Genomic DNA, 20,918 nt, shown 5'->3' on the forward strand with positions numbered 1-20,918 from the left:
ATTTAATAATTTCATGAAAATGTGCTTCATTTATTCATTGTGTCCGTCAAACTCAGCCATCAGAGGCAGTGGGCGGCTACTCACACCTTTTTTTTTTTTTTTTTTTTTTTTTAATGTCCTGCCCAGCTTCTCGGGCAAATCATATAGCAGATGTAGATGCCCATATCGGCTGTTCAGATTTACTTTACAAAAGAGAAGTGTAGGATACTTCTCTTGTTGCCTTACTTGTATTTTGACTTTATTAAATGTATTTATATTATCATTTGGTGCAGCCGGGCCGGAGCAGGAGGGGATAGAAAGAGAGAAAAAGGAAGACAGAGGGGGGAATTGTGGGGACAAGAGGGGGATTAGACAGAGAGACAAAAACAACAACAGCAAACACAACAACAACAACAACAACAACAGAGCAACATCAGCAAATACGACATGTACAAATATGATGGTAAAAGTAATAGCAAATAAGCAGTTAGCGAAAATTTTAAAAAAAAAATAAAAAAAATACAGAAATGACAATGAGCATTATTACACTAAAAATGGAGCAATATGAATACCAATAGAAATAGTGCTATTGATAATAAACAATACCAGTACTTTACCTTTATTATCAACAATACAATTGTTCAAATGCAACAATACATATACGTAATGATAACTTGAGATACGAAAGAATGCAGAAAAATGGAGGGGAAGAAAGAGAAGCAACCTTAACCTTGTAGATTGTTATAGTAACAATAGGTTAAGCTTTGTCAGTGTGCCATGTGTTATACCCAGTTTACCCTAGGGCAACAACGTTAATATATGTTTGATGAAACGTGATTATGTGCATGAGTGTATGTGTGCATATGTACCTGTATATGTACAGTATGTGTATGTGTGCTTGTACAGTGAATGTATATGTACAGTATGTGTATATGTGTGTACAGCGAATGTATATGTACAGTATGTGTATACAGTATGTGTGTTTGAACAGTGAATGTATATGTACAGTATGTGTAAATGTGTGTTTGTACAGTGAATGTATATGTACAGTATATGTATGTGTGTGTTTGTACAGTGAATGTATATGTACAGTATGTGTATATGTATGTTTTTACAGTGAATGTATATGTACAGTATGTGTATACAGTATGTTTGTATAATGAATGTGAATGTGACACCTGATTGGTTTCACTTGTCTGTGGGACTTTGGCCATAGAAGCGGCGGAGTACTGGCTGATATTTTGGTGTGAAAGTGCGTAAATAACCCAGACAACTTGACTAAATTCCTCTACTTTAACCTTGATGTGCTCTGAGTTAACAGGTCTTGCTTCCACATCCTCCACAAAGTATAAAATATCTACCAAAAAGTCAGGTTTATCCTCTTTGGCCGCCATGTTTGCAAAGACTTCCAAAGTTCCAAAGCAATTATTGGACTAGATTCCTGTAAGCCCCGCCCACTGACTTTAATAGCTGACTTTGACTGATAAAATACATTCACGAAGCGCTGACACACATGTTCATGAAATAATTAAATAACTAAATCTAATGATGAGCTGAATTGCGAAATAATCCATTTAGAACAGGGGTGTCCAAACTTTTTCCACCAAGGACCGATAACGAAAAGTCAAAGTATGCGGGGGCCATTTTGAAAATGTTTTTATTAAAAAATAGAAAATTTAAAAAAATACTGCAAATGTACATATTACATAATTTTAAAGACAAAAGTTAGTGTCAGCTGTGTGGTGACACTACTATTAAGTATTTCAGGGGTGTCTAAAGCATACTTGCCAACCTTCAGACCTCCGAATTCGGGAGATTGGGGGGGGGGGGGGGGGGGGGGGGGGCGAGGTTAAGGGGAATGAGTGTATTTATAGCTAGAATTCACTGAAATTCATGTATTTCTCATATATATATATATATATATATATATATATATATATATATATATTGTTGCGTTTGACCAGATGTTCCTCCAAGTGGGATGTAAAACGCTGGTCAGTCCCAAGTTACTTAGATGACACATAAACTGATCTCCAATATACACCAATCACAGAATAGGTATTTTCTAATTTTATTGTCAAATATTTGAGAATAGAGAACAGCCTCGAACAACACATCCAAATGCGTAGCCCAAGTTGATCTGAAAACTTCCCGGAAAGCCCTCTCCTCTTCAGTATCTCCCCCCGCCCTCACTTGTCTCACCTCAAACACATGCTCATTGTCTCTTATCTTGAGTCGGCCTGGGAAGCACAGGAAGGAGGAATTCCTCCTCTCTGCCTTCTACTTCAAGGCCGGCCCAAGTGCGAGCACTTTGTCATGGGATGAAAAGAAAAGCAAAGAGTACAATATGGAACATTAGCTATATGTAATATGACTATGAAAATTAATAAGTAACACAAAATATGGATATATGAAGATATATATATATCTTTCAATTCCCCCTTCAGATCTTATCCAAAAGATCTCTCCTACGAGAGCAACACCTCTAAAGCACGCCTTACATTAAAGTAGGTGCTGTTTTGGTTTTCGAGCAAGCTATCGATAAACAATCAAACCATAGTTACATGGGAGAGAGAAGGAGGGAGTCAACGTTAATGTCGTCATTGTCAGGGAAGGAAACTAACAGTCCCTGAAAGTCACCACTATGCTTGACCCCCTTCAGTGACATAGCAAGCCCAGAACCAGGGTGGGGTTGACCTTTGACAGCTCTAACAATGATGCGGGTGCATAGAGACCTAGCACAAGGGGCAATAAAGCATCCGCATGAGGTTATGACGGCCAAGAAAACTCCAATGGAGACCAGGGCCGACTTAATTAGGTCAGACCACCTGCCAAAGGTGTTAGGAAGCCAATCTTTAAAGGGGTCAGAGACACCGGAAACTTCAGTAAGTTCTTAGGCTCTGAGGCCTTCTAAGGCGCTCTGGACCGAGCCATCGGGGGCAGTATTGTTAGGAATGAAGGTACAGCATTGGTCACCAAACATTGCACACACACTCCTTCTTCCTTGGCTAGGATGCGGTCAAGGGCTATGCGGTTCTGGATGGCCATGAGGGAGGTCGGGGCAAGTTGTTCAGCAAGTCCCTCAACGGCGTCACGAGTCAGGTTGGTCAGTCTTCACAGATTATAAAAAACATAGTTAATGCGTTCTACATTTTTAGTAGCAGTCACAGGGAAAATAGCACCAATGATAGGAAGGTTCTCGAAACCTGCACAGGATTCACACCACAATTTGTGTTGTGAGGGGACCCCTCTTGGTTGTCCAATTGCATCAAAGTAAACACCATCCGGGTTTCTCATCAGATCAAAGGAGCCCTTTAACACTCCTCCGAGATAAAACATGGCGGCGTCGGCGAGAAGTTAGAGAGGCCGCTGAGACAGGAGTTACAAGGGGAGTTAATTTGGTACCCACTAGGGTGAGTGGGGTCACCAGTCTAACCATAGCACAAAGCCCTACGGATAACGTTGGGATTCTAATGTACAATCTGTGCTCCCCACAATACCAGAATAAGTCAGCTCGTGCCCAAGGGCCTATCCTTGAGCCATCTATCAGTGTGGTGCACCAGGAAGGGTTAATGTCACCCAATTTGTTGGGGGACGAAGAGGGTCCTTTGAATTGAAAACACGTGTAATTCAGCTTTTGGGCCACAAATGGAAGAAGTCGGGTGGAATTGTCAACAGGAGGGTACACACTAGCCAACAAATCGCACCCTGGTGGCGTGGGTTCAGAGAACAAGGAAATAAGACAGTTTGAGCCATTTATGTCAGTCAACTTAAAAGGGGCGGGGTAAGTGTGGGAAAAGGGACGTCCAGCGGAACAAGCAACACAGTCACCCAGGTTTTGGCATCCACCTGAGCCACAGGTTTACCTGTACCCGCTCCTAAGGTCAAAGTTACCAGGCCTTCGGTGGTGATGTCATTAGCACGCACAGATGTGAGAGCCTTTGAAACACCACCAAGGTGGGGTGGTACTTTAGGTGCTACAGAGGGTGTAGAGGTAGTTAACGCCCTCTCAAGGACATTAATTTTAATAATTCCTTTAGAGTCTGTATCAGTCAGGTCAACCCCCAAAACAACATAAAAGGGACGATGGGCACCACTTACCAGCGTATGTTGTCTGCATCCGACACCAATGGTTCAGGGTTGAGTCGTCACAAATATAGAAGTTATTACCACGGTAATAGCTATTGTGTCCCCCGTAATTAATCACACTGCACAGGTCAAAAAATAAGTCTTGCTATCCCCTTTTACCCAGTCTATTTAAAGTCCGCTGTTTGTTCTAAGACACTTGTCAGTCACTGTCGTCGGGAAGGAAGGACTGAGGCACAAGAACAGTAGAACAAGCCTAAACACCAATCCGTCAGGAAATACTTCTGGGCGTAACATCCTGTTTTTCGTCTATCAAAATCAGAGTAATTCAGGTAACGAAACGGGGATAAACATCAAACTTTTCACTTAATATAACGACACAGATAGTTATGCTGAAAACAAGCAAGAGAAATTGGATAACTTCGAGTATAAAGGCTGGTCTCAAATTAGGATATACAATATAGAAGTTAAAAAGAGTAATATAGGTAGAAAATCTCTCTCTCAGCGTCGTCTTCTGGGCTGTAGGATTATGTGTGTGTAATTAAAGCCTCGCTCTTCTATGACCTAGAGGGGGAGAGGTTACTAGCACGGTCACCCCTTATGTGTGTTACTTCGTTAACACACACACTAAAAATGAGTCGTTTTCTGCTCCCGTTCTTCTTCAGCTGCCTCAGGCTCAAAAGGCGCTGCTGGGGGGTCGAGTGGGGCAGATGTAGTGGCGATGTCAGCAATGACATCCGCTGGTAATCTGTCAGGTTCTTCAGCAGGAGTGTAGAGGGAGAGGTGGTACCAGGTGTCCCCTTTACCAGCTAGTCGAAGGGCGTGAGACGTCCGTTCCACGACCTTGAAGGGACCACCTGGGCTCCGTCCATTTGCGTTTGATGACCTAGATCTTGACCCTCTCAGCGGCCGGAAGGGAATCTGGAGTGGCGGGCTGTCATCCTCGTATCTGTACAGAAGAACTGGCACACAAATTCTGCATTTTTTGTGTAAAATACCATTTTGGTTTTACGCTGAGTCCTCCTTCCATGGCGGCTGCTGGTCCTGTGAATGGCTGACCTGTATGCAGCTCATAGGATGAAAAACTCAAAGGGCGGTAAAACAGTTTTATTCACGGACCTTCGAATGATCATTAACGCTAATTGCAACATGTCAATCCAATTAAATTTGGTCTGTGCACAGATTTTAGCCAATTAGTTTTTAATATTCTGGTCCATCCTTTCAACCTTACCTTGGGACTCAGGATGGTACACCGAACCAAACCTGTGTTCTAGTCCGAGAGCCTTTTCGACCAAGGCTAGGTGAGTATTTTTGAAATGGGTGCCGTTGTCTGACCTAATCTTTTTGGGGAAACCATGTCGGGGTACTAGGTCATTCACAAGGTTGCATCCTCTTTTGAGGCTGTTGTTGCTTCCGGCCAACCACTGTAATTGTCAACACAAGTCAGTATGTACCTTTTCCCTTGTACCGTATTGATCATATCAGTGAAATCAAAGACTATACCTGGTTCACCCTCACCTCCTCCATATTCTAAATTTGATTTACTAAAGTACTATCGATGTGTAAAATCGTTATTTTCAAATTAAAATTAGTTATAACTTCTTACCCACGGGAAAAATGTTAAAACTATGGAATGTGTCAGAGTCGGATGATTGTCGATTTTGTTCCAAGGAGTCTGTATCCACCCTCACTCACCCCCTTCTGTTTCTGAAAAAGGACTGTGTTAGTCATACTATCACTTTCAGAAACATCTAAGAAAAAGGTCAACTAATAGCCAAGTAGCGGAGGACAAGTCATGTTTGAGGTCAATGATAGATAGTCTCTTTAGCCTCTGTGGTCCACTGGGGGGTGTTGTTAGGGTAGGGGACCCCTTAGCAATATCACAAATAACTCAAACTCCACTAAATATGCTTATATTTTATATTGTCACAAATACTAGAAAACTACTACCCGTATGGCGGATGCTTTATCAATAGTATTTTGAAATTTTACCACACCTGGTGGCCCCAATAATTCATTAAGTCAAGCTCATGTTGTAGAAAGTTGAATGATGCAGACACGTTTGTTACTGAATACTTTCTATCAGACTTCTGCCATGGCAACTTTGTGTATGTAATGAGCAACTATAATTATTTGATATGCTTAAATGTGTAATGTGTCGTTTTAGCTCAGCTGTTGTGCAGCTGCTAGCTCCTCGTAGCCTACAGGTGTCTAAAGTGCAGCCCATAGTTATGTGTTTAACACAACTATGTGCTAAACCTAAACAATTGAAAATGTGGTATTTGGGTGTCGGTGTAATGTTTGGCAGCTACGCCGTGTCTTATCATTGCACCTAAGTTCTTTGGTTTTGTAGGCCAGACAGACAGCAAGTGAACAATGTGGGACACAATTGTGTCCATCTTATACCATGCTAGCTGTTGCAAAGATAGGTCAACATGAGCAACCACACCTTGAGTTCCAACATATATAAATATACAAAGGAGTCAAAGGTCTCCTGGTATGAGTGTCTAACTGGTGATCATAACATATGGCGAGTCGGGTGGCAGAACACACGGAAGCATCTCAGCCAGTCAGGGTTTTCACTGTTAGAGCAGTTGGATGTCAGCCATTCCTGTTGTTTCAGGCTGTGGTAGGAGCCTTGGTAGTGGTGTCGCAGCTTGGTGGTTGAGCCGTCAGGTAACACCAGGAATGTTCCTTCTGTGCGATTTGAATGTCAGGGTACAGTCTGTAAAGGAGGTCCAGCAATCTGAACCGGAAGTGGTTTGGTGACAGGTAACCTTGTGACCCCAGCGAAGCCTTCGACCTTTAAAGAGGAAGCACACAGTTTCTTTGGTACCTCTGCATTCAGAATCGAATGGGTGGCGCCAGTGTCAATCACGAACTGATAACATTGTCGTTGACACTCATGTCCAGCAGGGTGCCAGTCTGTATCTCCTGCTGGGGCTCCTGCGGTGGGCGTCCTTTGCCACGCTTTTGTGTTCGTTTGTTGGCACTACGGAACCTTTCCCGTTCGAAAATGTTCACGACTCCAGTGACCAGGCTGGTCACAGCCGAAACAGTTTCCACCCCGGACTGGCTTTGAAGCATCGTGTTGTCCACCACCCGAGTCCAACCGTCTGGTCGCACGTCTGTTGAGGATTCTTTCCTCCACCTGTTGGAACTCAAAAGCAAGGTCACCCACTGCTGAATATATCCTAGCTGATCTTTGACCTTTTGGTTCTTTTAACCTTTTATATTCAGCGATCTGTAAATTAAGGAGTTGCTTCCTTGCTGCTCTGTCATTAGCCTTATCATCCTCATCTTGAGGAAAGAGACTGCGCATAGCAGTAGCTATGTTTGTAACGTATGGTGTTATCGGTGAGGTCGAAGATTCAGCCATTAATCCTACTTGTTGTTCTGTATTTTTGCCATCTTGTGTGGAAACACAACGATACAAAATGCTTCTAAAGTCTCCTATTGATTTCTTCCCATTTCACTCAAACAACTAAACAAACAAACAAATAAACAAACTTGCAGCTAACCACAATCAACAGCATACCATTTACGAATACCTTCATTTGTCACTTTCTCATCTTTTCTTCACTTTCGTTTTCCTTTACAAACAACATCCTGTATCCATCTCTTCCTTACACTTCACACAATGTTTCTATTTTCTGTTCTCCTAGAAACCATTCACATAACGTAAGGTTATAAACATCCTTTTCCCATATTTTCTCAAACCATCCTCTTCTCCCTCAATCTTCCTTCACCTGCTCTCTTTTTCTCTCTCTCTCCTTCTCACTGGAGTAGGGGGCGGTGGCCTAGTCAGAGTCTGGGCGGGTCGTTTGAATTGTCTTGCGCATGCGCGGCAGGCAAAACACCAATCAGTCTAGTCTGTCCTATTTGTCTCATTAATCATCGGTTCTTTTGCTGCATTTCGTTTTTCCACGTAATCCCCGTTTACTTTTATCATACGCTAAACTCTTAAATTCTCGAGCACCAACCCTGCTCTTTTTTTCTCTTGACCATTTTCACCAGCGCGCGCACACACACACATGCACGTGTAAGCACTCACGCACACACAAGCAAGTGCCTACAGCCCTACACACACACACACACGCACACGTAAGCACTCTCTCTGCGTTTCACTTTACCATAAAACTTCCAGTTACTTTTTTATTTTATTTTTTATTTTACCAGACGTTTGAGTTCACAACTTTTCGAGTATTGTAAACTCCCTCTTAACCCTTTCAAGGAACGTTCTCTTTTCTTTTTTTTTTTTTTCTTTTTTTTTTTTTTTCTTTTTAAACTTTACCTGCTAATTCCATTGTCGACAACAGTGCATTCAATGGATTATTAAACAGTAATGATTCATCACATTTTCCCCAGCCGTCATCACATTCTTTTCTGTCACACTCCTTGGCCATTGTGTCTATTTTTCCTTAATTTTAGCGCACACTAAAGTGTCGCCGGGACCTCACAACCGGGGAATCTTTATTGTATTTATTACAAATGGCCTCCAGCCGTGGAATTTATCATATGGTACAGAAGGGCCTCCTCCCGTACGTTTCTTAATTTTAACGCACACGTTAATGCCGTAGGGAACTCGCAACCAGGGAGTATTTATTGTATTTTACAAATGGCCTCCGACCCATCCTTAATTTGTGTGCACATAAAAATGTCAACAGGGATCTCACAACCGGGGAGTATTTACTGTACCATATGATGGGCATCCAACCCGTTACTCTTTTAGGCGGCGACCAACTACCCAGGGTGAGCCACACCCAACTATTAGTTCACTCGTCAATGAAACTGCCCGTCACGGTAATCGAGACACAATGACGTGAGTTGACCACTTATTTACAATTTTAATGCAATGGCAGGCTCGGCAAAAATGCAATCAATCTATCAAAATCACCATTCTGTGTCTGGGGTACAAAGCAGTGTTTAACTTACAGACTTCTGGGCAGACTCCTAATGCAGATTTTATCTAAAAAGAAAGGTTCTGCTTACCTTGAATTATGTTTTGGCCATGTGAGTCTGTCCAGAAGATTGCAAGAGAAGGTCCAATTGTCAGCGTGTCATCTCGGACGAAGCCCCCAAATTGTTGCGTTTGACCAGATGTTCCTCCAAGTGGGATGTAAAACGCTGGTCAGTCCCAAGTTACTTAGATGACACATAAACTGATCTCCAATATACACCAATCACAGAATAGGTATTTTCTAATTTTATTGTCAAATATTTGAGAATAGAGAACAGCCTCGAACAACACATCCAAATGCGTAGCCCAAGTTGATCTGAAAACTTCCCGGAAAGCCCTCTCCTCTTCAGTATCTCCCCCCGCCCTCACTTGTCTCACCTCAAACACATGCTCATTGTCTCTTATCTTGAGTCGGCCTGGGAAGCACAGGAAGGAGGAATTCCTCCTCTCTGCCTTCTACTTCAAGGCCGGCCCAAGTGCGAGCACTTTGTCATGGGATGAAAAGAAAAGCAAAGAGTACAATATGGAACATTAGCTATATGTAATATGACTATGAAAATTAATAAGTAACACAAAATATGGATATATGAAGATATATATATATCTTTCAATATATATATATATACATATATACTGTTTATATATATATAGTACAGTACACAGTAATGAAAACACAGTTGTTCTACTAACTGTACTGTACTTGCTGCTTACTTTTAAAAAAAACAACACTTACCTTTCACTATTTGAGTTTTTTTTAATAACCCCCCCCCCCCTCCCCCACCAGTCCGTGGGACAAAGTTTCAATCGTTGACCGGTCCGCAGCTACAAAAAGGTTGGGGACCACTGGTCTACAGTATTTCCTTCCGTATAGTATTTTGAACCGGAAGTACAAGTCCGTTTTTTAGTCGTCCATAGCATTTTATCACTCCAAGCAACGTTTGTAAGTTTTACAATATATCTAAAAAACAATTCTTACTAAACTGTCCCATGTGTGATGTCTGTAGGAGTGTTTTCATGCATATTTGTATGTGCTATCGTAATGTTTTCAAGCTAGGGTCGTTGGAATCAGCTAATATGCTAACACTTTGACAAGTGTTTGTGTTAGTATTATTAACTTACAATGGCATTTTTTTTTGTATTGTTTCAGTTTCACAAATTCCTCAGTAAATTCACCAAAATGTCACCATTGAGTTATTGGGTCTGTTTAGCTGATTGGAGAGCTAGCTTCCGCAGCTAAGTGGGTCCATGACGATGACTTCTGTTTTATTTGATCAGCCGTTTTACTGCCGTGTTACAGACACCGTTTGGAAACAATTAAGGTATGTAAATAAATATGTATAAAATAATTTCTGTGTTAATAACTCATTTGACAACGTATATATATGCGGTTTACAGTCGGGTGCAGTTAATATATGTAAAAACATTTGTTTTCTTCTAAAATTTGCTGGGTGCGGCTTATATACCGGTGCGCTCCAAAGTCCGGAAAATACGGTATTTTTCTAATTTAAAAAGTCCTACTTCGCAGAAAGTCCTTTAAACTGTCAATGATAAATTACTAGCAATAAGTTAGGGTTTTTGTGGAAGAAGAAAGGAGAAAAGAAGCTATCAGATGAGGATGAGTACATATAAAATGTCACAGTATCAGTATCGGACATGAAAAAAGTGGTATCAGACCATCCTTGCTGAAAATAGAGCTGCTGTACCTGAGATGGATGTAACTCCTTAACAATAAATGCAAAGCACATCCTAATCTGCGTGTTGTAAATTAATTGTGGTAAAAATCATGAAAAATCCCTGCCGGCGTCTGCATCTGTAAAATAAAATGTCATATTTCTACCTGCAGATCTTTGGGGAGACCGAGCCTGTTCGGATGGTATCAGAGGGCTCGGACTGCCGCTGCAAGTGCATCATGCGACCGCTGAGCAGGGACGCCTGTCTGCGGCTGCGCAGCGGCAGCGTGCGCGCGGAGGACTTCTACTCGGTGGAAACGGTCAGCTCTGGTTCCGACTGCAAGTGTTCCTGCACCGCGCCGCCGTCCTCCCTCAACCCCTGCGAGAACGAGTGGAAGATGGAGAAGCTCAAGAAACAGGCCCCCGAGTTGCTGAAGGTAAGGAGCGTATTGCAGCTTGAAGGTGTAAAAGCTTCCGAAAAGAAGATTTGAAGTTTGATGTTTCCATTTTGAGGCTGTGAGTGAGATTATTTGGTCTTCTGTAATCACCAGGCAGGATCATCATCATTATCATCATTTCTTTTTTTTCCTTTCATGAAAATGCATATATACAAGCCATATACAGTTGACACTTTCATTGTTTTTTTGTTTCTTATACATTTCCATGATCAGAAAGGAGCAGATGGAAGAATACTATTCTTCTATTTATCTGCCCCCTTTTTAACACAAATTATTTTGTGTACAATACGCAGAGAACTCTAAAATACTTAAAATTTTCATTTAAGCATTTTCAAAATGACACGTCCAATCAAAATCAAAAATCAGTTTGATATAATTCCAGTTGTCTCTTTTTGTAACTCTTTTTAAGTTCAAAGATATTCTTGCAACTTTTTAAGTCTTTGTCTAGAGAATTCCATGCTTTCACACCAGCAACAGACAAGCACATTTGCTTCAAATTTGTTCGCACTCTTGGATGTTTAAAATCATACGGCCTTCTGTGGTTCTCATCTTCAGACGTGAACACAAATAACTTTTGTAAGTCCTTCAGAAGAACTTTATTTCTAGCTTTGAACATCACTAATAGAGTATGCAATTCTTCAATGTTTTTAGTTTTAATAATCCTGACCCAATGAAGAGTGGATTTGTGTGGTCTCTATATCCTACTGTAAAAATGATACGAATTGCTCTTTTCTGTGAAAGAAATAAAAACATTATGTTGCTGTGATATGTATTTCCCCATATTTCTGCACAATAATTGAAATAAGGTAGAATAATTGAGCAATATAACATTCCCACAAATGCTGAAAAGAGTTGTGCAACGTCCTAAATCGCCTGGTAATATACAGCACAGTAGGACTCAAAGTAAATCTACCTGCTCAGTGGCCTTGTGGTTAGAGTGTCCGCCCTGAGATCGGTAAGTCAGTGAGTTCAAACCCCGGTCGAGTCATACCAAAGACGAAAAAATGGGACCCTTTACCTCCCTGCTTGACACTCAGCATCAAGGGTTGGAATTGGGGGTTAAATCACCAAAAAATATTCCCGGGCGTGGCCACTGCTGCTGCTCACTGCTCCCATCACCTCCCAGAGGGTGATCAAGGGTGATGGGTGAAATGCAGAGAATAATTTCGCCACACCTAGTGTGTGACATTCATTGGCATTTTAACTTTAATGGCAGCCGTACTCAGTTGTAATACACTTTTCCACCACTTGTGGCAGTAATGATGATATCAAACAAACACAAAAAGTCTGGAAAGTCAGAGAAGTTTCTTAAAGGCAAAAATTATAACTAAAGTGGTGAAGCTGTATTTTGTATTTGCACTGACAGCCCATTGAAGGAAAAAATTATATATTATGACTTACTTTTGTTACTTTAGTTAGAATGTATTTATTTTAGAACTCAGCCACCTAGCTGAAGACCCGTCTAGTGTTTTCTCACCGGATATCAAATGTCATTTGAATAGACAATGATTAATAATTCTCTCCTTTTTCGGGGACCGAACCTCAGCTCCAATCTATGGTGGACCTCCTGGAGGGAACCCTTTACAGCATGGACCTGATGAAGGTCCACTCATACATCAACAAGGTGGTGTCTCAGATGAACACCCTGGAAGAGGTAGGAGACCATCATCACATCGTAGTTTAAAATTCTAACAGTAGAATCACGTGTTCACCTTTGCAGACCATCAAGACAAACCTGACGCGGGATAACGAATTGGTCCGGGACAGCATGGCCACCCTTACCAACCAGTTCAAGAGATATGACAACTACTCCAACATTATGATGAGCATCAAGAAGGAAATCTCTGGACTCAGTCTGCAGCTGCTTCAAAAAGACTCCTCAGTGCAGGTTCGAAGCATTTCTGTTACTTTCTCTTCACGCTCCATGCAAAGAAGCAACCGCCAGACAACCAAACTTGATAGTTGATCACTGTCACCTGATTGGCTGTTAGTCTTTGCCATGAAAAATGGGGTTTGACACACATACACTACATTGCCAAAAATATTTGGCTACCCATCCAAATGATGAAAATCAGGTGTCCTAATCACTTGGCCCGGCCACATGTGTATACAATCAAGCACTTAGGCATGGAGACTGTTTCTACAAACATTTGTGAAAGAATGGGCCGCTCTCAGGAGCTCAGTGATTTCCAGCGTGGAACTGTCATAGGATGCCACCTGTGCAACAAATCCAGTCTGAAATTTCCTCGCTCCTAAATATTCCAAAGTCAACTGTCGGATTTATTATAAGAAAAATGCGACCACGAAGGGGTAGGCCACGTAAACTGACAGAAATTGGTCAGCGGATGCTGAAGCGCATAGTGCAAAGAGGTCGCCGACTTTCTGCACAGTCAGTTGCTACAGAGCTCCAAACTTCATGTGACCTTCCAATTAGCCCACGTACAGTACGCAGAGAGCTTCATGGAATGGGTTTCCAAGGCCGAGCAGCTGCATCTAAGCCATACATCACCGAGTCCAATGCAAAGCGTCGGATGCAGTGGTGTAAAACACGTTGCCACTGGACTCTAGAGCAGTGGAGTGATGAATCACGCTTTCCCATCTGGCAATCTGATGGATGAGTCTGGATTGGGAGGTTGCCAGGAGAACGGTACATTTCAGACTGTATTGTGCAGAGTGTGATATTTGGTGGAGGAGGAATTATGGTGTGAGGTTGTTTTTCAGAAGTTGGGCTTGGCCCCTTAGTTCCAGTGAAAGGAACTTTGAATGCTTCAGGATACCAAAACATTTTGGACAATTCCATGCTCCCAACCTTGTGGGAACAGTTTGGAGCGGGCCCCTTCCTCTTCCGAAATGACTGTGCACCAGTGCACAAAGCAAGGTCCATAAAGACATGGATGACAGAATCTGGTGTGGATGAACTTGACTGGCCTGCACAGAGTCCTGACCTGAATCCGATAGAACACTTTTGGGATGAATTAGAACGGAGACTGAGAGCCAGGCCTTCTCGACCAACATCAGTGTGTGACCTCACCAATGCGCTTTTGGAAGAATGGTCGAACATTCCTATGAACACACTCTGCAACCTTGTGGACAGCCTTCCCAGAATAGTTGAAGCTGTAATAGCTGCAAAAGGTGGACCGACATCATATTGAACCCTATGGGTTAGGAATGTAATGGCATCAAGTTCTTATGTGAGTCAAGGCAGGTGGCTAAATACTTTTGGCAATATAGTGTATATACAGATACATATATACATACAGTATATATATGTATACATATATATATATATATATATATATATATATATATATATATATATATATATATATATATATATATATATATATATATATATATATATATATATATATATATGTATATATATATATATATATATATATATATATATATATATATATATATATATATATATATATATATATGTATGTATATATGTATACATATATATGTATATACATATATATGTGTGTATATATATTTATATATATATATATATATGTACACATATATATGTATACATATATAAGTATGTATATATATATATATATATATATATATATATATATATATATATATATATATATATATATATATATATATATATATATATATATATATATATATATTTATACTTATATTTATATTTATATTTATATAGCTGAGATAGGCTCCAGCATCCCGTGACCCCGACAGGGACAAGCGGTAGAAAATGGATGGATGGATGGATATATAAATATACATTCATATACTACTCATTTTTAACATTTGTATGACTGACTTTAACTTGAGGGGAGCCTTACAAGTTAAAATCATCAATATATTGTATTGGTTTTGAAAATGAAAAATATCAAAACCCTGCATGCTTTGATTATTTCAGTGCGCAGCCCTCAGTGAAAAAGTTTGGACACCCCTAGTTTCGACTCACTCAGTCTGGAGGTTGCTTTATGCCTCGAGTTTGTGATGTGCGATTCACGTTTCTGAGAAGTTTGCGTGTTTTGTGTCGTGTTGTGTTGTGGGGACGGCCGTGCCAGCAACCTGAGGGTTCCTGGTTTGATCACCACCTTCTACCAACCTCGTCACGTCCGTTGTGCCCTTGAGCAAGACACTTCACCCTTGCTCCTGATGTGTCGCGGTTAGGGCCTTGCATGGCAGCTCCCGCCATCAGTGTGTGAATGTGTGTGTGAATGGGTGAATATGGAAATAGTGTCAAAGCACTTTGAGTACCTTGAAGGTAGAAAAGCGCTATACAAGTATAACACATTTATTATTATTTATATGTTTGCTGACAAGACCTAAATGTTCCTGTTCAGGACACCAAAGATGAGAGGACCAAGGCGCCTTTAAAAGCAGCCAACAAGAAGCCTCCAGGATCCAAGCCTCCTCCCAAACCCAAAGAAAAAGTGGTCAAGCCCAAGAAGGAGGTCATCAAATCGGAAAAAGTGCTGAAACCAGACCCGACTGCCAAAAGCAAGGTGGTCGGCCAGCAGCAAGGTGTGGTGAGGGGCATCACCTACTACAAGGCTGCCAAGACGGACAAGGAGGAGGTCAGAGGAGGTGAGTGTTTATCCTCACACGCCCGCCAAGTGCATTAAAAACAAACATTGTGCTTGTAAGCTTAGTTTTCCCTGCCACTCCTGTGCATATATTTGTACAATCATCCACTGTAGTGAAAATCCATCTTAGTAAAGTCATTTTCACTTTCTGTTTTACTTAATAAACGAGCAGCCATGCAATTAAGATATGTATTCTTAGCGTGGGAGCAACTGGGTCGCGTCTCTGTTGCTATGGTAACTGCGACGGCATCGTTCAAAGCACGAGCACCAAGTTAGGCAAATGCCGAAATGAGGTTACCCGTGTTTTTTGTGATTATTTTCTTAAAACTAAACAATAATGCAGCAGATTCACCAGCTGACACTCAGCCAATGTAAACATGGAAGAGAAGGTGTGAAAGCGCAGAGCAGGGACACCATTGGTCGGACAGCTCAAGCTCCCCGGGGTCTGCTGTGATTGGACAAAATTGCAAGGTTGCACTTATTTGCATGGGTTAGTGCGATTGCAACTATGACGTGATACAACTCGTCTTTACATCCAATACAATATCGATATTAGAGCTTTGAGTATTGGCCGATACAGATATTGATCAGATATGATATCCACACCCAGCAATGCATGCACAAGACATTGAAACAACGTTGAGAACTTGTTGAATTAGGTCCTGACGTTGAGCATTTCAAACACAACGTTGAAACAACATGCTTTTTGACAACGTTTAATCAACGTTGGGTTCTGACGTTGATTTGGCCATTGAAACTTGCTCATTACCCAACCAATATTTTACACCACAAATACAACGTTGAAACAACATGCTTTTTGACAACATTTAATCAATGTTGGGTTCTGAGGTTGATTTGATCGTTGAAATTTGGTTATTTTCCAACCAACAACGTGGATCCAACGTTAGACACCAACTTGTCTCAATTTACAAATACAACTATTTTGCAACATTGTTTCAAAGTCAGTTTTAAAGGACATGTATGTATAATCAACGTATCAATGCCATGCGCCTGCTGGGCAGTAATCATACATACTTGTATTTTTTGTAGTGTGAAATGTTAGAAAAGGTTTGAGCAAGGTATGAAAAACACTAACCTATTTAATGGAATGGACTTATACTGTCTTTAAGTTGAAATGGAGTGGTAATTGTTTGTTTGACGACACCCAGTGGTCACAATAATTCATTAAGTAAATATGATGTTTCTTAAATAAACTGTCAATAGAATTAAAGTGCACAACAAACACAACTTCACCACTTTAGCCATAATTTTTGCACTTAAACTTGAATGATGCAGACGCGTTTGTTACTGGACACGTTCTAAAACGCTTCTGCCTTGGAGACTTTGTATGTGTGTGTTATATGCAACTATAGTTATTTGATGCGTGTTTATATTGACAAATGTGCTGTTTTACACTGCAACATTGTTTAAATATTATTACATATGTCTAGCTTGTGTGCTATTGTGTGCTAAGCTGTTGTGTAGCTGCTATATATAGGATTCATGGCTCTTTGAAAGGAGTTGGATCTTGAGGAGCAATTCCTTTCAAATAGCCGTTCAAAAGACTGGGTAGTTATTGTAGTTAGTTTTTTTTCATCAGTAGATGGGCCCTGGCGTTAAAAAGGTTAAAAACTCCTATTTCAGAATAATTAACCCAAAAAGTGAATCCAAATAAAAAAATATATATAAAAAAATACACTATAAAAAAAAAAACAATTTTTAAATATATGTATGTTCTACATTTTTGTATTGTATAAAAATTATATAATATATATATACATATACAGTATATATATATATATATATATATATATATATATATATATATATATATATATATATATATATATATATATATATATATATATATATATATATATATATATATATATATATATATAATTATTATTTTTTAAATACAGTACAAAAATATCAGTATAAATATAATATATATATATATTGAATAAAATACAAAAATATACATCTACATGTTTTTTAAATTATTATTCTGTTTTATTTATTTGTATTAGGACTCACTTTTCGGGTTACTTATTCGAAAATAGGGGTTCTATCCTTTTTGAACTTTTTGAACTTTTTCACTACTTAGGGACCCGGGTCCCACTCAAATATTAACACTAAATTAGTTTATTTTAACTGTTAGTAGTCCTGTTGCCAGTTGGGTGAAGTATATGCATGTGCATAAAAAACGGCTCCCAAATGAATGGCTCACAACTGGGAATCGATTCTCATCGTTCACTTAGAGGAGCCGTTCAAAAGACTCGATTCGATCGCGAACGTCACATCTCTAGTAGCTGCTAAGCTCCTAGTGGCCTCTACAGCTACTATATTTCAATATGTAAATCTACACTACATATAGCGACAATTTGGATCTATTATTGTATTCTATGGCAAAGTATCAGGTGTGTTGTGAAGCGGAATTACGCCACACCTACACAAATGTTGCACTTACCGTAAATTCCCAACTTAAAGCCGCTACTTTTTTCTTACGCTCATGAAACGGTGAGGCTAATTTATAGATTTTTCTTCGCTGACGGCTATAATGTAAATTGTTTAAAAAAACAAAAACAAAGAAACATACTGCATAGCTGTGTTATTGTTTGTAATATGGCGCCATCTTTTGGACAAGTTTGCTCACTGCAGGTGTTGCAGTGCTTTATTGCCCTTCTGTTTAGACTGCACTTTGAACCGGAAGTAGAGGTGCCGTTTCATCTTCTTGCCGTCCACTGCGTTTCTACTCGTATGGATTCTTCATTCATCAGTCCAAGCAGCGTTTGCAAGTTTAACAATACAACTAAAACAATTCATACTTACTAAACCGTCCCATGTGCGATGTCTGGAGGAGTGTTTTCATGCATATTTGTATGTGCTATGGTAATGTAATCAAGCTAGCGTCATTAGCATTAGCAAATATGCTAACACAATTGTGAGTAATGACATTATTTTTGTATTGTTTTAGTTTTGTAAATTTACAAAAACGTCCTGTGGAGTTATTGGGTCGGTTTAGCTGATTGGAGAGCTAACTTCCACAGCTAGTGGGTCCATGACGATGACTTCTGTTTTGTTTGATCAGCCGTTTTACTGCCGTGTTACAGACACTGTTTTTCGAAACAATTAAGGTACGTTAATAAACACTTACACAATATTTCTGTTTAAATAACTTATTTCACAACGTATATATTTAGTGGGTGCGGCTTATATACCGGTGCACTCTATAGTCCACAAAATACGCGACACACTGCCATTAGCATTTGTTCATTCACAACCGCAAGCAACAAAACGAAGAACCTATCCAGCGCAACATGCCGTCAGTTTTCTGGTAACCAAACCAGCGGAATCTGTGCAGGATTTGATTGCCGCCGCACTTTCAGAAATCTTTTATTGACAAACTAAATGGAGCAAAAGGAATGTTGTGTCAATGGAGCGCTGCCATGCCTCAGCTTCCCTCCTCACAACAATGCAAGAGGGACCCTCCGCTCCGCAGACACAAACATTTCCTGCCTCCTTCCACTCCCGCTTTAGGTCTAGTTGAGTGCATAGGTATGCTGCGTTTGCACAGGGCACACGCACATGATGCTGTCATGGACGTGAAGCTCAAAGTGCTCAGCCATCCCTGGCAAATCCCTAAAGCATTTGGCTGCGTGTCCGTAATCTCTCGCAAAGACCAGGACGGTCGGATGGAAAAAAAAAACATCTTTTTATGCGGCCCTCCGAGGGTGGAGGCACACTTTGGTGCAGGAGCTATTTCAGACCCTCGCAGAGGTGCCAAGTGTTACCAAAGTTGTCTGTTGTTCACCACAGCAGCTGGGCTCAGCGTTTGCTCGGAGGCCTGGCTGGAGATGCTCTTTGCATACATTAAACACTTCAAAGCAGGGGTGGCCAAAGTGCGGCTCGCAGCATGTTGTCGGGACAAAAAAACAACAGAAAACATTTAAGAAAAAGGAGGGGAAAAAAGCTGAAATTTGGATACAAAATTTGAATGTGGGGGACATTTTGATATTTTTTTATTTTTGTAAAACACATTGCTACAAACAGACATTATGTATCAAAAATTTGTGCCTGCTTTTTCTTATACAGTGCATCCAGAAAATATTAACAGCGCTTTTACTTTCTCCACGTTACAGCCTTATTCCAAAATGGAATAAATGCATTTTAGTCCTCAAAATTCTACACACAATACCCCATAATGACAATGTGAAAAAGTTTATTTTTTATTTTATTTTACTTATGTACATGTGATTTTCTTTTAATTTTTTTCATTTTAAATAAATTTGCAAGCATTTTTAAAAACACGTTTTCCATTGTCATTATGGGGTATTGTGTGTAGAAATTTGAGGACAAACATGAATTTATTACATTTTGGAAAAAAGATGTAACATGACAAAATGTGGAAAAAGTGCTATGAATAGATGCACAGTAAGTGACAAATTGTAATATTATTAGTTATAAATATCTAAATGTAATAATTTTCTCATTTTATAATGTATTTTTGCAATTTTATCTTACATTTTCTTTTTTTTCCCCCCAACAGTATGATGTGGGCCAACAAAACTCGAGCTTTGGCCCCCTGGCCGCACTTTGGACACCCCTGTAATAAATAATGATTTGTATGCCTATAACACAACGCTAACCATATGTTTTGTCTTTAAATATATGTAATAAGTATCTGTTTTCAGCAATTGTATTTTTTTTTCTAAAATAAAAAAACATTACCCCCGCACACATTGACTTTTCGTTATGCGGCCCCTGGAAAGTTTGGACACCCCTGTTTTAAACGTTTTCTACCATTAGGAACAATATTTGGAGGTAAGGGTTCACTTTGAAACATTTTGTAGGAATGCCCTAATCCGATAGTGATATCGGCCATCAGTCCTTTGTCAGCAAAAAGAAACAAGTTCCGGAAGATATCATCTTCCATCATCTCCGATTAAATGTCCGATACAAGCAACCCTGCAGCGTATTTACTTGCGTAAAGTTGGACGGTTAACATTTTTAAATATCCTCCAATAGGCACACAATTTCTTCTATGTTGGTAATTTACTAAAAGGTAAACATGCTTGGCTAGCAGCTACACAACAGCTAAGCACACAATAGCACACAAGCTAGACATACATGGTAGTCATTGAACAATAATGCTGTGTAATATAACAGCACATATGCCAACATAAACTAA

General features: G+C 40.0%; 1 protein-coding gene and 1 long non-coding RNA gene across 2 annotated transcripts in view; one reads left to right on the top strand and one right to left on the bottom strand.

Annotated features, from left to right (window-relative positions):
* Positions 1-20,918, top strand: part of LOC133632899 (olfactomedin-like protein 2A) — an 89,006-nt gene that overhangs the window by 43,551 nt on the left and 24,537 nt on the right. Inside the window, exons 2-5 of the mRNA XM_062025712.1 lie at positions 10,869-11,132; positions 12,700-12,807; positions 12,874-13,041; positions 15,485-15,728. Of these exons, the coding sequence (XP_061881696.1) occupies positions 10,869-11,132; positions 12,700-12,807; positions 12,874-13,041; positions 15,485-15,728 (784 nt within the window). The remainder of the gene's footprint in view (positions 1-10,868; positions 11,133-12,699; positions 12,808-12,873; positions 13,042-15,484; positions 15,729-20,918) is intronic.
* Positions 1-20,918, bottom strand: part of LOC133632900 (uncharacterized) — a 44,622-nt gene that overhangs the window by 14,734 nt on the left and 8,970 nt on the right. The window contains exon 2 of the long non-coding RNA XR_009821726.1: positions 10,863-11,074. This is a non-coding gene — a long non-coding RNA (uncharacterized LOC133632900). The remainder of the gene's footprint in view (positions 1-10,862; positions 11,075-20,918) is intronic.

Source organism: Entelurus aequoreus, linkage group LG17 (genome assembly GCF_033978785.1).
Source record: "Entelurus aequoreus isolate RoL-2023_Sb linkage group LG17, RoL_Eaeq_v1.1, whole genome shotgun sequence".
Lineage (NCBI taxonomy): Eukaryota > Metazoa > Chordata > Actinopteri > Syngnathiformes > Syngnathidae > Entelurus > Entelurus aequoreus.